This window comes from Ricinus communis, chromosome 6 (assembly GCF_019578655.1).
Source record: "Ricinus communis isolate WT05 ecotype wild-type chromosome 6, ASM1957865v1, whole genome shotgun sequence".
Taxonomy (NCBI): domain Eukaryota; kingdom Viridiplantae; phylum Streptophyta; class Magnoliopsida; order Malpighiales; family Euphorbiaceae; genus Ricinus; species Ricinus communis.
Window position 1 is genome coordinate 24,034,922 of NC_063261.1, and position 16,963 is coordinate 24,051,884.

The following is a 16,963-nucleotide window of genomic DNA, read 5'->3' on the forward strand; positions in this document are numbered from 1 at the left end:
TTGTTTTTCCAAAAAAAAAAAAAAAGCAATTCTTTTAGATAAACATTGATTTATTTTTTTTAAATGTAATCCTATATTAGTTTTAAAATGATATTATCTTGTTTCTATATTTAAATATTGTATACTTATTATAAATAAAAAGAATTATCTAATTTTATAATTAAAAACATAAAATGTATCTAATTTTATCATTCACTTTTTTATTTAATAATTTTAAAAATAGATTATAATTTAAAAGATTACTAAACCAATTTTCAAATAAAAATATTCAAGCTAGGAGCATTAATTATCTCTTATTTTTGCATTAATTATTTCTTATTTTTAATAAGAATAGAACGAACAATAAAATTAAAGTGGTATTGAAATTCTAAAACGATAGATATTTTTAAAGATTATTTAAAAAATATTTAATTTATTTTAATATTTTTAGCATAATAATAAAATATATATATATATATATATATATATATATATATATATATATATATATATATATATATATATATATATATATATATATATATTGAGATGCAAACTTTCGTTGTTACTATAATAATATATAGACTTTATATAAAAATGAGTTGAAGTTATTTATTTTATATCGATTAGTAAACTAGTTGTCTAATTGTGTAATAAATTTTCATCCTAAACGTAATATAACTATTATATATATAATTAAAAAATCAAGATATAAAGTATTTTTGATATAAGTACTTAGTCTATACGTATAATTATTATATTAATATATAAAATTCATATTTATTAAATAATTAATACAACAATAATATTTTATCATATTATTTATATTAAATTAACTAATAAAAATTATAATTCTGAAAAATGGTATATCAATAATATTTATAGTATTAATTGTATATTTTATTAATAAATACTTTAAGATACTGTTTATTTTTATTGCATTTAATTTGAATTTTAAAATTTCTCAAAAATAGCACATAATATTAAAAAATACTTTATTATTTTAAAGTATAAAAGATATTATTAAAAATGTATTTGTAATCTCATTTTATATTATAATCAAATAATATTATCGGTTTTACAATGTAAAGTAAAATGTTGAATATTATATATTAAAATAATGTCATCGTCACTCATTTCAAATATGAATGAATTCTATATTTTTAATTGAAATTAAAAAAGTTAAATATTATCATAATAGATTCTACAAATATTTCAAAATATAGTAAATGATTAATTCATGAAATTCTTAACAAATAAAAAATAAATTCTGAAAGAAAAATAAAAAAGCATGATACAATTTATGTGTTCATGCAATTTGTGTGTATTAAAACCGAAAGAAAATGAAATGTAAAATTTAAAACCTAATTTAAATTTAAATTGAGATAAAAGTCAGAAAATGTCCACCTCAACGCGATCTATGGTTTGGACAAATTTTTCACTAACAAAAAAAAATGAAAGATATTTCTGCTAGACAAAAGATAATCTTAAATCAAATAGAAAAAATTTCAAAAGAAAAGGAAAAAAAATTATAACCTTGGAGTTAAATATTAGTCCTAACAAAATAAGTTATAATGCTAAAATATTAAAATTAAAATCATCAAAAAATATTTTACAGATATTAAAAAGAAAAAATGCATAATTAGCGCATAAATTCTATTTTTTTTTATAAAAAATGAAAAAAAGTACTACACAAGTGGATATATAGAAATCAAAATCTGCTGAATCGCTTATGTTATGTTCTTCTACATCTTAGGCCTTCTCGTTCTTTCATTTGGCTTATGTTCTTCATGTAGCATTCAGACCAAATAACTCAGGGGCTTTGGCCTTTTTTTCTTTTTAATTTTAATAAAAAGAAATAAAAAAAACCTGCGATAATATTCCTACTTGATAATATGTCTATTTGAAGAGGGAATAGAAATATTGTTGATATTTGTCATAAAAAAAGTAAGAAACTCTAGAATTTAAATTAATTCTAAAATGGAAATTAGAAATTTTTGAAAATTAACATTATACATTATAATAAGTTATACCATATCAATACTCTATTAAAATTCTATTAAATGAATATTATAATAATTTTTTATAATTGATTTTTAGTATATAAATTTTTACTATATAAAATATAAAATAGAGTAATAGTAATAGAGTATATTTTGATTATATTCTATTTCATATAGTTAGAAAATATTCATTTTAATTCTATATTAAAAATATATTCTATAATTATATAATTATAGAATTATAGAATATTATATATATATAAACTTTAAAGGTATTAGTCAAAACTTTCTTTTTGGTAGCCTTTTTCCCCAAAGCTAATGTTAATGGCAATATCATAAAACTCAGAATTAAGTTTTCACAATAAACTACAACAGCTATTAAAAGAATTATAGCAGCTTCTTTTCTTTTTCTCTATTTTTTTATTTTTTATTAAAAATTTATTTTTTAACTCTTCATTAATCATTTTTAGATCAGTTGTGGTCATTTTTTTTTATCATTAGTTGGTTTTAATAAATAAATATTAGTATCATTTGAAAAGTATTATGATTTTTCATTACGGGAGTGCTGAGTTCTTTTTCTATAAAAGTTGTATGATTTTCCATTATAAAATTATTAAGTTCTTTCTCTATGAGAGCTGGTGAATAGAAAAAAAAAAAGATTTAATTTGGTATAAAAACAGTTGAGCTTGTTAAAAGATTATCTATAAAATTGATATATGGTTTAGCGTCATAGAGTGGAGCATTGTGCCCGCAGAATTGTAATTTACTACTCCATCAGCATGTTTAATAATTATTAAAAATAAATTTCTTTATATATATTCTTGATGCTTAATATTTCTTCTAAAGAAAATTTCTTACAATGAAACAGATAATATTTTGACCTAAAATTCGGATACCTTTAATCTAGTTCAGCACAGCTTGGTACAAAAATTATAGCTTTTAAAAAAAATTATTAAATTTTTTAACAAGTTCAAAAATATCTTTTGAAAGAAATAGATTTTAGAGTGCCTTTCAAAAGTTAGCTTTTAAGAAAGTAAAAAATGACTCTCTATATTTTGTTTTAAATTACTTTATTCTCTATCACTAATAATAATAATAATTTTTTCTAAAAAGTAAAATTATAATTATTAATTAATTAATTGTATAAAATTTTTAATATATTTATTAAATTTAAAATAAATATTGAATGCGCCCCATATAAAAAGTGTCAAACTAATTCTTTATTTTATATTATAAAGATCTTATGAAGATTTTATTTCATAAAAATAGCTTTTTAAAAAATAAAAATATTTAACATATATAATATAAAGAGTAATTTAAAAAAAGCTTTAGAAGCTTGTTTAAATGATACAAAGTATTAAATTATTATGCTAGTAAAAAGATATTACTATTGGAGATTAGTATGGCCATAAAATTTAATAAGTTTTGAGTTTGAGTTTCTTGCACCGTTTTATCTATGAATATTGATACAAATTTTATTATCTTTATAATAAATTTAATAGTCATATTATGTATTGGATATATCGTTAGGTTATGCCGAGTTAAATCAATTTAAACAGTTAAAATTTTTAATAACATTTTTTAAAAAGATATATTTTTTTATTTTTTTATTCTACATTTTCCATGCAATAAAATTGAATCCATAATGCACACACCATATTCAATGAAAAATGTTTACTATAAACTAAATCAAAATATAATAAAACAAGATGTTGAAAGGGATCCGGTCAAAATAAATTAAATTTCAATTTCAATCTATAGTTGGAATTTTGCTCAAAAAAAGAAAAATATATAGCTGGAATCAAATATATATTATTTTCTTTCATTCAACCTAAAGTTAGAAGGTTTTTTTTTTCATCCATAAAAGATTTAATTGATTCTTTTCTATACAATAAGAGTCGCCTTTTATGTAAAAGTAAACATTCATCCAGTACAAAAGTAAAAATTTAAATACGAGATTTTTAATTTTTAAAAATAAACATTCTTACTATTTGAATTATATGTAAAATATAAAATTAAAATATTAAAACTGATATATCCTAATTTTCTACTTTATCCCAAGTCATTCTAAGTTTACCTAATATCTTCATATGTTTCTCACTATTTGAATTAGTAGCAAGTTCTCTTTCTTTCTCCTTATTTATTTATTTATTTATTTATTTATGGACAAAGCTCATAATTTCATAAAACATTACTAATTCAAAAAATATATAGTTTTTTCCTTGAAGGTTCTCATATTCTAATATTGTTGAGTGAGGTGAAAACTATTAAAAAAAAACTATAATAAAAATACATAATTTCATAAAGATATGAGATCTTTTACTAAATTATGTTCATAAAATAGGCTAGCCAAATCTACATATTTCTTAACCAATTCTTAAAGTAGGTCCATAAATTATGTAAGATGTGAACTAGTAAGGGTTAGGTACCCCCCCAGCCCTATTTGTTTCCTGTCACTATTGAAGAAGTAGATTATTACCATATCCAACTTTCTCTTACAAGAATATTAAATAGTGGTCTTCAAAGTTCTTAGTTTGGCCTTATGGTTTGAATGAGTGATGGTCATATATGGATTAGGCAACATAGATAAGTAAATGCTTTTGTGATGTTTAGGCCTATTTTAATTAAGTTGTTGCCTATAATTAATGTCTGCTTACTGTTGTTACTACTACTCCTAATGGGTAGTCGATATTGATATTGAGTGCTTGTTTACTGTTATTGTTGCTGGTAATTGATATCGGATATTAATAGTGATTACTTGATAAATTATTATTAATTGCGGTTCATAATATATTTAGTTATTAATATAGACATCAATTAGAACTTTATTTATAATAATATGTAACCTTATATTATTGATTAACAAGCTATATATTTTAGTTACATATATACGATAATAAAGAATATACAATTTATTTATTTATTAATAAATATAAGACATAAATTTGATATTATATATTATTTTTTATTTTATAAATAAAATAAATAATATTTTATAAAATATTTTAAAAAAATTAGTATTGTTAAAAGACATGAAGAATAATCTTATATTATTACTTTTCTCTAAAAAAGAAGTTCAAATCAAGTTAGCATTAGTTAAAATCAAAATAATAACTGGAAGATTAATTTAATTTATATATATATATATATATAATTTACTTAATAACTAGAAAATGGCTGTTCTTTAAGAGAATATTTCTATGCTTTTATCGATCTTCAGAAAGTCATTTGGTAATTTCCTTACTACCTTCTCAGCATTGCATGTGTAGCCGAAAAAAATAAATAAAAATTTAGATTTTTTTTTTTTTTTTAATCAAAAAAATTAAAGTATAATCTAATTATTCTCCATGAACCAAGTCAGTAGCAAAATAATTCAAGATGTTCACTTATTTCCTTGTATTTCTTTTTGCTATAGCAATGACTTTGAAGATGTAAAATTGTATTCAAACGTAGTGATATCATTGTATCTTAGTGGAATATGACCAAAAACCAAAGAATTAAGATGAGAAATTGGCAACTAAGATCACTTTCATACTTCCAAAAGAAAAACTTATTTGATATTTTAGATAGCTATTCTCTTATATATATCTCACCCTAAAAACGATAAATTCTTATTCTATTATAAAAAAAAAATAGAATATATATATCTCACCCTAAAAACGATAAATTCTTATTCTATTATAAAAAAAAATAGAAAATTTTAAGTTTAAAACGTGACGGTATTGACAAACAAAAATTACTATGTGTTTGGAATTACGATCGGCCGTTCAAAAAGCCAATTTGAAAATTTTTTAATTTAATATATTATTTTTTTAATTTATTTATAAACTGCTTTTCTAAATCTGTTTTTTTTTAAATATGTTTATTCACCTGCTTTTTTTAAAAAATAATTTTTAAAATTCAAAAATTCATTCAAAATAAAAATTGAGTTCCCAAACTGAATATATGAATAAAGTCTTGATGGTTTTAAGCAAATCTTATTAAATTTGTTAACTTTTATATGAAAACTCCATAAGGTAACGTGTGAAAAATTTGAGTTATGGGTCAGAGTCTAATTATTGGAATTTCCACTCATGAGGTTTCTCCTGAAATCATCATAAAATAAATGGTAGGACCCAACCCATAATTCTTTTTACAAGATCATGCAAAAGCAACTTTGAAAGTCCTGTTCATTACTCTTTTGCAGCAAGTAATACAACAGTTGCACATAGAAAAAGAATCAAAAGTTAGAGATGTGTAGATCAGCTTTAGGCAATAAATGAGAAAAATAGTAATAATCCTATTCATAACTTTGGTTTTTAGTTAGAATCCTCAAGCAACAGCACAGTTGGACTTGATTTCTATATCAAGTAGTAGACCTAAAGACTTGGCATTACTTAAGAGATTGGAAAAGCTTAACACTTTTGAGTCTTGGTCAGAAAATTTTAAGCAAGAATTCAATGGCAATATGTGGAATTCAAGCCAAGAATTAGCAACAGATTGAATAATAGACTTTAGTCACTTTTGGTAACATTTTTTTTAGGAGTTCTTTCAGAGATTACTTTCAGAATTCAATTCACTATTCAGTCTATGCTGTCATCATTTTTAGCCAAGTTTTTCCAAGTTTCCTTTAGTACTTTTGACAATCAGAATAAATCCTATTTGTAGCTTGCTGATAATTCTCGTATCTAACATGGTATTAATACTGTTCCTGAGACAAAAATAGAGAAAAAAAGTCAAGTTTCTTTTTCCTTTCATACAGAAAATTCCACAAAATATGAAGTTAATACAGGGATACTCTAATTATATCTGACTTCCTGAACTTTTGATTAGTTATTAAGTTGATAATGCTAAATCTAACTTGTAGAAACTCAAAATTTATTATTGTTGAATTTTCTTTCTAAAATTTCTCAGTCCAGAATAAGATTGCGTAATTCACATATTATGGAGTTACAAGGCCATATAATTGCTCAGGAATTTTATGATAATCATTCCATTAATAAAATTCATCAACATAGCACAAGAACATAACATGGTCAAAGTGGGGGGACCAGATAGTGAGATTCCTCTCATCCTGCAAACCAGAACCATTGATGGAGTTCACCAGACTCATCAATCAAGTTTTTCTAGAGGCACAGATGAAACTGGAAAGACATGGGACTTCCTTTGAGTGCTTGCATTTATTATGTACAAAATACAGAGATACAGCTTCAGGTACATGAAATTACTGAAGTTGGCATGCGAAGAATTATTGCTCATAGCATGACCCGGGACCAGTTGGAGGTCGACGCGCGTAGAAATTTGTGACAGGAGCAGCTGGAACTCCGCGCCTGTTTAATAGGCATCTAAAGTATTGCAATCGGGGTAAAGCTGTTTCATTGATATTTCTTAAGGATATGGACTCTCTCCTGCTCCACAGGCGCTCTACATGGAAATGAAAATGCAAAAATGCCATGCTTAAGAGACAAAAAGAAATATACGAACATGCATCTCCAATGTAATTTGATATTTTACAACAGGACTTTTTATCACTGATGAATGAAAATAACAACATAACTGCAAATAAACGGACTGACAGCTGCTAAGCACTACTCTCACAGATTTGAACTTTCGTGGGCCTGGTTATGTATGTTCATTGTCATGGACATTTTTATGGTGTTTTTGCTTTCAGATATATGAGTTTCTTTATTGATGCAGTAGTTGATCGTACAGCATTCCTATTTTTTTAATGTTTCACTTGTTCTTTTTGTTTCTTTTTGGAGATGTCTTATTTTTCTCTTCTACATGCTTGTCTCTTCCATCCTAAAAGAAAGTCTTTTATTCTTTTTAACTTTCGGCAGATGTAAAAATGATTACAACCGGAAAAGATTCTTTAATGATAATACAGTCATACCTGCAGCTGCTGCTGCTCGGGGCCATATTGTTTGTTGAACATCTGAGGTATCAGCTGTCTCACCCCACATGCAAACTTCTCCTCCGAGCACAAGTTCTTGCTCAGAAGCATTATCTATTCCTTCTAGTGGCTCGGCATTGTAAACCTCATACCAAGGGACATCTAGATGATCAAGATACCAAAAACCTTGATTGCTGAAGATGCATCTGAAACCTTTTGCAACAGCCTTTGCACAAACTCCACCACCCAACCTGTGGCATCACAAAAATAGTTCATGCTTGAGAAACTAAAAGAGTAACACCTTTAGATCAATCGTAATGCATGAACTATTGGTACAAACTCACCAGTTGTGCACTATAGTCCTTGGATGAAGACTTGATGCAAACGTATTGAACGTCTCCTCCCTGAGATGAAAAATTTTGAATGTCACAAGTCCATTGAGCTATAGGTTTAATATTTTAAGAACGCATCATAATGAAAACATTATTAGTGGCAGATATTGGCATTTGGCAATGTTTTCAGAACCAAGCTGGTCATCAACCTGGATAACAGGGAGGGTCAGGGATAACTAAATGTCTATTTAACATTTTGGGAAATGAAAAAACTAGATAACAATGTAGATATAATTAAATATTAATCCTTAGATTTCTAAGGCATATAATTTATTAATGATAAAAAGAATTGATGATATCTTAACAAAGGAGAAGTTTGAAGATAATTGCGAAATGTAGGTTGTATGGAATAAAGGAAAGAGAGCTAAAGAGTATCTTGATAGATGTAAAGGTCTTTTCAAGTGCAATCCTGCATTAGAAAATGATCTTTAGATTGTTTGTTGCATAGAAGTTCCTCCTTTCTTGCATTTAAAGGGTTATTTTCTCGAAAAAGCATGACATATGATTTTTAGAGATAATAGAGTGAGCACATCAACCCGTGGAACCACGACCAGCCAACCAGTTCGCCGGCTATTCGGCCATTTTGAAAGGGTGAAGCTGGTTCTGAAATAAATTTATTTTGAAGATAGACTAAACAAGCCCTTGGCTTCCGGGCTTCAGCGTCCAACTGACCAGGCAATTACAAGTCTTTTAGCCATTTGTAATAGATGATTTGTTCATTAACAAAAGTCCAATTGATGGGGGATGAGTATTATATATTTATTCATGTATAAGCAACAGTGAAATTTCATATTCCAAATTTAATAAGACAACTTTACCAAGGAGAATGCAAATAGAAAACTTTTCAAGATGCAAAGAACAATTTATTGATGTAGATCTGGGCATACCAATTGACAGGTGTCCAGCCTTTTGAAATTGCTATTTCTTGAGCTCTGAGTACAAAATATTTATATGCATCCTTAGTAGTCAAGTTGTGATCCCGAAGCCTACATTTAGACCAACGAATATTAACTAACATTATATAATAACAATATAACTCCACTCTAAATGTGGAAACGAAACATCCAATCAGAAAATAAGTAAACATAGAATGCCATGATATGCTTGATGCTTCTATAAAAGTAACTACAATTCCTCAAGTGATCTTCTATGGAAGTAACTATAATTCCTTAAGGCCATTTAATGCTAAATGCAATAGATGGATAAGAAAGCAAATGCTTTGAATCTTAGGAGAACCACACCTCAAAAATTAGTCATTGAGGTGGGAGAGTTATACCTCATTGAAATCCCATACTTTCATTGTGCAATCCAAGTCTCCCATAACTTGCCATCTAGGATAATAACAGCCCACTATGATCTAGTCCCAGTATCCGCATTGGATTGATTTGCGCTAGTTAAATCTAGCCCTGGGGGGAAAACTACAATGCCAGAGTCACCATCCTAGCCCCTATTTCGATACTGACACCACCATCATACTGCTCTTTTGCTAGTGGGAGACACTAGTTGGCAGCTCTAATACCAATTGTTATAAAACTTAAGAGAACCACACTTCAAAAGTTAGCCATTGAGGTGAGAGAGCCTAAGACTTTATTAATCCCTCATTTTAATGTGAGATTCAATTATCATACATTACCAACTAGGATCATAACAGCAAAGTGCAAAAGCTTAAATGTATTACGAGAGATAAAGACTCAAAGCACGTTGTACATGACATTCCACATCAAAAATCAACTGTCCAGCACCCATGCTATTATTGGACAGATGAGATCCATAAGTTTCAAGACAAGAAAGAGATGCAAGAGCTGCGAGTCTTGGGCATTCTCTAATATTTCTCGGCAATGATGTACGGCATAAGAAATGATCTCATAAAAGATGAAAGAAAATGCACTGTTCCATTTATATGGTCTGAGGATTATTACTTAATCTTCAAAATAGAATTTTATTATAATAACTTCTGTATCACAAGTGACAATGTGTCCAAAAAGGATAATGTGAGACATTTTCTGCAATGTCATGTTATCGTTAAAGCTGGACTATGGCGAGGCAAATGCCCACCAGAACAACTGCCTTAGGATTGTAAGTCACTGAATAACCAGTGAAAAATGACAATACCAGATCAGTTCAGGTACGTACCATTGCTTCACATGTGGAGTAGAGTTCCAGCAATCTGTCAAGTAGTGAACCAATTTGTATCACCAAATGCCAAAAAGCCATCCAAGCATAAAATTAGAGTTCACAATATACAAACAGAGTAGCAGCAAGAAAGAGATTCTTAATTATGTACAAACAAAAAGTTGATCATGAACCCAAACACTCTAGCAGCCTTGGCGTTGTGCATGGCTGTCTCAAGTTCTCTTTATTCAAGTCAAGAGTTTCTTCTTTCTCAACTACAACTACCTAATGCCAAGATAGGAAAATGAGACTTTTAGCCAAAATGGACAAATATCTTTTATTTCTATTATTAAATTGATTTAACTCAAGATGAACTTTCTGGTGTCAAAAGTTCATCTTGAGATTATCAATGAGGTATATGGTATGGTATGATAATCTCATTGGTATTAGGGAAAGAACAAGCACATCAGACAGAAAGCCATGGAAGTCCAGGCAGTTCTGTGCTGTTGATCCACCAGCAGATCATGTTTTAGAAAGCCAAGTATTCTAGCTCTAAATACAGGACCAAATTCTTCAACATTGAATCATATAACTGCTGATGAGTGTTTTGGCTTTAAGTGTAGTGTCACTAGTATGAATTACAGTGGAATCTATCAAACAGAACATTTGCCTTCTCATTCAACACATCACATGATTATTTTTTCTATAACTACGCTGCTGTTTTAGTTGATTAATCAATAGCAAAAAATCAGCTTTCCACAAGAAAAGCAACAAAAGCTGACCTGTATTAACCTCATCGCCACCTAGGTGGAAGAGCTCAAAAGGGAAGATTTTTCTCATGTCTGCAAAAGAAAATTTAGAAGCAAAAAATTGAAAGAGAAGAAGAGGTTCAAATGACAAAATGATGAGTAAGTCTAACTTCAGTAAATAAAGTACAGTTAATCAACCAAGATGAAGGCCTAGGACTCCATCAAAGATCACAAACTCCACAACCTGGGTTATCAGAAATATAATAGCCAACTCCCACATACTTATCAACTCAGGAAAAATTCAGCTAATATTCTACATGCAGAATCTTCAGCATATGTATCATTTCCCATGTTCTGCATTAATAAAATTTTGAAAATGATACCAAAAGGAGGTTTGCAAATATGCATCAAAATAATCTCAATTACTAGAAAAAAGAAAAGAACTAAACAGATATTAACCTGTCAGAATGCCAGATATCACATCAAAAGTAAAATTTTTTGAAACATCAAGTGGCTCTCTACAGGAAGAGGAAGGCCACAGGTCAGGATACCCAGTGCCCCTGCACAAAAAGAAAATCACAAATTTAAAGAATTTCATGTAATGCAAAATTGTTTGTACCACCATTGGATGTACTATATACAATTAGTCTTTATGATTTAAAATATTAAAAGTTCATGCCTCAATTCAGTTATCATTTACTCCTATAAATTGCTTACGTCCCTTAACTTCTAGGCAACAGTAATCCCTAGAGAAATAAAAGAGTTAAGAGGAGGCACTTCAAACCCCGTTCTACAGACCAAGTTTGCACAAAAGATAAAATTTCCAAAAGAAATTAAAAATGAAGTATCTTCTTCATTTTCAGTGTCTCCTAATGGCTTTGTGTTTAAGATGTATGTGCAAAATCCTAGCTTAACCAAAAACATATGTGCGAAATCCTAGCTTAATCAAAAAATTCACTCGGTAGAAAATGTCAAAATATACTCCTGGAAGTTACAATTTTCTAGGTGCATAATATCATAACAGAAATAGAATATAAGTAATTCCTTACCATGATTCTGCATGACCAGGGACATCTACTTCCGCCATGACATTAATGCCTGCCATAAATCTAAGAAAATTAAGAAAGTGCATACAAAAAACATAAATTCCAACTAGAACTTTTTGACTCCAAATAAATCACTCTACAGCTCAAAAGCTTTTCTTGACCTATTAATGATATCACTGGAATTTATATTTGACATCAAATTCCGCAATTTTTACATGTCTAGTAACCATAATCAACTAATAATGAAAAATAAGTTTGTCTAAAAGTTGTTCTGATGAAGTTTCAAAGAACCATAAAAGAGACTCACCTCTTATTTTGGCAAAGCTTCATATTGGTACATGGAAACATAAAAAAAGAAAATGTATATATTAGCCTATAAAGAGTAAGAAAGCATGAAATGCAATGAACATGAGCAAGATAAAGCCATAAAATTGGCATAGAACAGGGGGCAAGAGGGACTGACTGAGGATGGAGGAGGAGGTTAACAAATGTCAATTATTTTCCATTATAGTAAATTTTGAAACATATTGTTCACATAAATCTTTCTCTTTAGTTTGCTAAGCTCATTACCATTAAGATTTTTATTTCCTTTTTCTTTCCCCTTAAGAATCAATTTGATGTTTGCTAATAAAAAGAAAAATCAGTATGAATCTTACTTTACAATATCATAGGCATCCTCCACTGTGTACCGCTCCCATTTTGTATATGAACCTTGCCATAATTTTGGATATGTTGGTACTTCTAAAGGAAATGCTTGCTCATCTATAATGTGCCAATGAAGGACATTCTACTGAATGTAATTTCCAATATCAGAATTGGACGCCAAATAGTAATATAATGAAAAGAACAGTGTAACAAATAAGTGCAAGCTTGACTTAATTCCAGTGGTGAAAAATACAAATGTAACAAATGAGTAACATATCTTACAAGTTTAGCATATGCCATTGATTCAATTATCTGCTTAATGACATCAACTGGTAAATAATGCCTTGACGTATCTGCAAAATTATGTTTAGGAAAGAAATAAAATAACATTCCAGAAATACTGGGGAAACATTTTACAACTTTACTTTCTTTTACTGAAAGAAATGAGGCTCACCAAGTAGAAGCCCTCGATAAGTAAATCTTGGTTTGTCTTGAATGTACCATGGCGCCTTGTAGATTTGTACAGATTTGGTTTCATAATCAAACGTACATAATTGGCTGAATGTCTGGAAGATGACATAAAAGAAGATTAACTGAAGAAAGATTATTTACGTAGCTGAAGCCACTAACACACTCATGAATGTTTTATAGCAATTATATAGCAGTTAGCTGCATGTCTAGACTTCAGAATTAGCCTTTGAACTCTAAGCAATAACAAGCACACAGGAAGCAAATAGAGTCATCAATCCTATAAAAAACAATATAAAAAAAATGATTTCATGTTCTCAAAACGTAATACCCAAAAAGAAAGACGTTTAGTTAGTTTCTATACTACAAGAACACAAGTTAAGAAGCTCATAGAGTCATCAATTATAGAACTAACATAGATGGTACTTAATAGAAATGGACTAATGAAGAATAGTTAGGTTTTGGCATCAGTGCACTAGCTCAATATCTGGAACTTCTTCATGGCCTTTCATTGCCCAGACAGTACAACAGATCATGATATTAATATTCATAGGTACCTGTGCTGATCTCGTAAATTTCACAGATGGAATGAAGAAATGCAACAGAAATCAAAAGCAATATGAAGAAAACAGAATGAAAATTTGTATACATGACAAGTTTTATATGCAACAGCACCTAATCTGATGATCAAACACTATCATCCCCCTTCTGATCAGGACCAACAAGACCAATAATTAAGTCTATGCTGTTCACTAGATTTCGACTACACTAGGTCTTCACACAATCTGTAATACATTCACAAAAATTGTGGTAATTTGTAAAAAAATTATAATAATAACAAAGCTAACTTCTCAAATAACCATTTTGTGGTTCCCATGTCATCTAATTCAGGCTTCACTAGTAGCAATGTGCCCATTTAAAACCAACCAACCTTTCATTGCTATAGGGAATCAGGTTGACACCACCCTAGGAAACAAGATATCAGACCTCCAATCTGTGGTTTATTTAGAGAATTCTTCAACCCTTATCAGCCCACCCATGCATAATAGTTTACACTTTTCATCCAATACAGAAAAAATTTAGTAAAAATGAAATAGCTGATGTTTATCTCCTCCTTCCTTATATCTATTCTCTCTATCTCTAATCTGTTGGAAAGGACAAAGCAACTTTCAAAAAGAACTAAGTAAGAAAGATACATGTAAGTAATTATGCATGTTACTGCTTAATTATCCAATTCAGGGTAATCATAAATACCTCCAACCCTCGCAATGCACCATAAACAGTATTTGCCTGCAAAAGAGGGAAGATGAACTTTACTTGCGTGCAACAAATAAAAGGCAATAACAATATTTTATGAAAGATAGCATAACCAACTAGAATAAAAGGTATGATTACACTTGACATCCATAGATTAACAACTGGACTTTAAAAAAAAAAAAATTAATCCCATGCTAGACTTTGTTCATTAGGAAAGATTCCTTTTCAATAATCACAATAAAATGAAACCCATAACCTAGTATTTAAGAAACAACTAAATGCATCCTACAAGAAATTTGAAGATTTGAAATATGTGCATATGGAAACAAGATGTAGCATCAATTAAATCAACAGCAGCACAACCAGTCGGTATGAATCTAATCATGAAAAATAACCACATAAAATCTCAAAAACACTTTGACCTCAATTTTGTCCTCCTCAATTACAAAATATAGTATCGCTAAATGATCAAATCAACAACAATAAAACTACAATTGGGTCTTGCTAGAACAACCACGTAAAAGCTCAAATTGAAAATTCTACCTCAATTGGCCTCCCCATTACAAAATGTAGCATCAATCAAATAAAATAACCAAATCAACAACAAAAATACCACTCACATAAAGAGCTCAAAAGTTCAAAACTTTTTACCTCAATTGTTGCTTCCCCAGTAATGGACTGCCCATCATGCTTATCCACAAACAAATTATAACTCTCGTCAACTCCAAGCCGAAGCTGCAAGTGACAAAATTAACACTTCAAAACCAAAAAACCAATTCAAAAAGAAACAGGAAAAAGAATTTATAGTAACTCACTTCTTCACCATCAGAAAGAACCACAATTTTCAGTTTAGAAACATCAAAATCGGGTCTTCTAAATCTAAACATATCAAAAACAGAAAAAGTCGCAGTAGTATGCTTAAAGATAATCTTTTTATATCTCTCAAAAGCATCTTTAACAATCGTTGAATTGCTTCCAGGGCCAGTGAAAATCAATGAAAGAGAAGGGTCAACGGAGAGGGTGTGATCCCCAGAAGTAAAGTGTGAAGGAAGTGGCCAGATGTAAGTGAGAGATTCATCATCATCATTATCATTGAGTTGAAATGAGAGATTTATGTGTAGCAGTAGGATTGTTAAGACTGTGAACTTCGTTAGAGATTTTAGTGAGTTTGGAGACATTGTAGAGAGAGAGAGAGAGAGGAGCTGATGCTGGAGTAGGTAGTGACTGAATTATATGCACAAAACAATGAAATGATTCTGTTTTTTACCGTTGGATGGATGCTTCCTTATTTGCTGCGTAAAATGGTGTGTAACGAGAAGACAATTAGAAATGCAAAGGTTCACTTGGGAGCGCCCCCGTTCGCTTTAGTGGGTTAATAAAAAATACTTTAACTAAATTAATTTGGTCACTTTATAAATGAAATAAATTATATTTTAACTGAGTAATTATAAAATTTATTCAAATCATATATGTTTAATTTTAGTTTGGATAACTAGTTCGTTTGGTTTACATCACTTAATAAATTTAATATAATATTAATTTTTCAAAAAATTAGAATTATATATAATTATATATAAATAAATTTATCTCATAAAAATTTAGAATAATATATAAAAAATATCTAATTTTGATTTATTGGATTAAAAATTATTTTTATTTTATAAAAATATTATAATAAACTAAAAATATATATAAATATATAAATATAAAATAAAATAAAATATGTTATAAAAGTTAGGATTTATTTTATATTATGAGTTTAAACTTTTCAATAATGTATTAAAAGTAACATTTTTATGTTAATTCTATATACTATAATAAAAACAATTAGAAAATTCAATATTTTTAATATCCGATCCAATTTGATTTTTTATAGTTTTTTATGTTTAAATAATCAAATTAAAATTTTCATTTTTGTAAGATTTAAAAATCAAAAGTAATTCATAACAGGTTGAAATCATAATTTTTGGCTTGAATTAGATTAGATTTGTAACCCTAATTTCACTTTCAACTTTATACATTTAGCTCTTCTAAAAAGAATTATATATTTAATCTTTAATACCTAGATTTTGGGTGAAAACTATCTAAATATTTTCAATCCAATGGGATTTTGCTTAATTTTTAATTATTCGATCTCGTTTATAATGTATAATAATTTTACTAGACTGAAAAATATTTGGATAATTTTTAATTGTATTAAAAACTAAATTTGGAATTGTCAATCTTATAAATTAAGCAAAATTTCACTGGACCCCAAAAATACTCTCGACTTTTACAAATTTTTTGGTGTGGTGGGATTTTGCTTAATATAAATAAATAAATAATAATCGAAAGATATTTAAAACTAAAAAAACTAATTATTTATCTCATGCAGTTGCATAGTCGTTATAATTATTTGAGTTATAAATAGTATTGTAAATTGAGTTTATAAATAAATTAT

At 28.2% G+C, this 16,963-nt stretch overlaps 1 protein-coding gene across 1 annotated transcript; it reads right to left on the minus strand.

The window, feature by feature from the left end:
- Positions 1–6,927: 6,927 nt before the first annotated feature.
- Positions 6,928–15,810, minus strand: LOC8272227 (beta-hexosaminidase 1). The gene is made up of 15 exons (XM_048375965.1): positions 15,339–15,810; positions 15,175–15,258; positions 14,521–14,556; positions 13,253–13,364; positions 13,081–13,151; positions 12,810–12,940; positions 12,461–12,477; positions 12,157–12,205; positions 11,567–11,667; positions 11,141–11,200; positions 10,380–10,413; positions 9,134–9,232; positions 8,199–8,258; positions 7,855–8,105; positions 6,928–7,385 (listed from the first exon to the last, which is right to left on the minus strand). The coding sequence occupies exons 1-15, from the start codon at positions 15,699–15,701 to the stop codon at positions 7,210–7,212; spliced, it is 1,644 nt and encodes a 547-aa protein (XP_048231922.1). The 5' UTR covers positions 15,702–15,810; the 3' UTR covers positions 6,928–7,209.
- Positions 15,811–16,963: the final 1,153 nt, after the last annotated feature.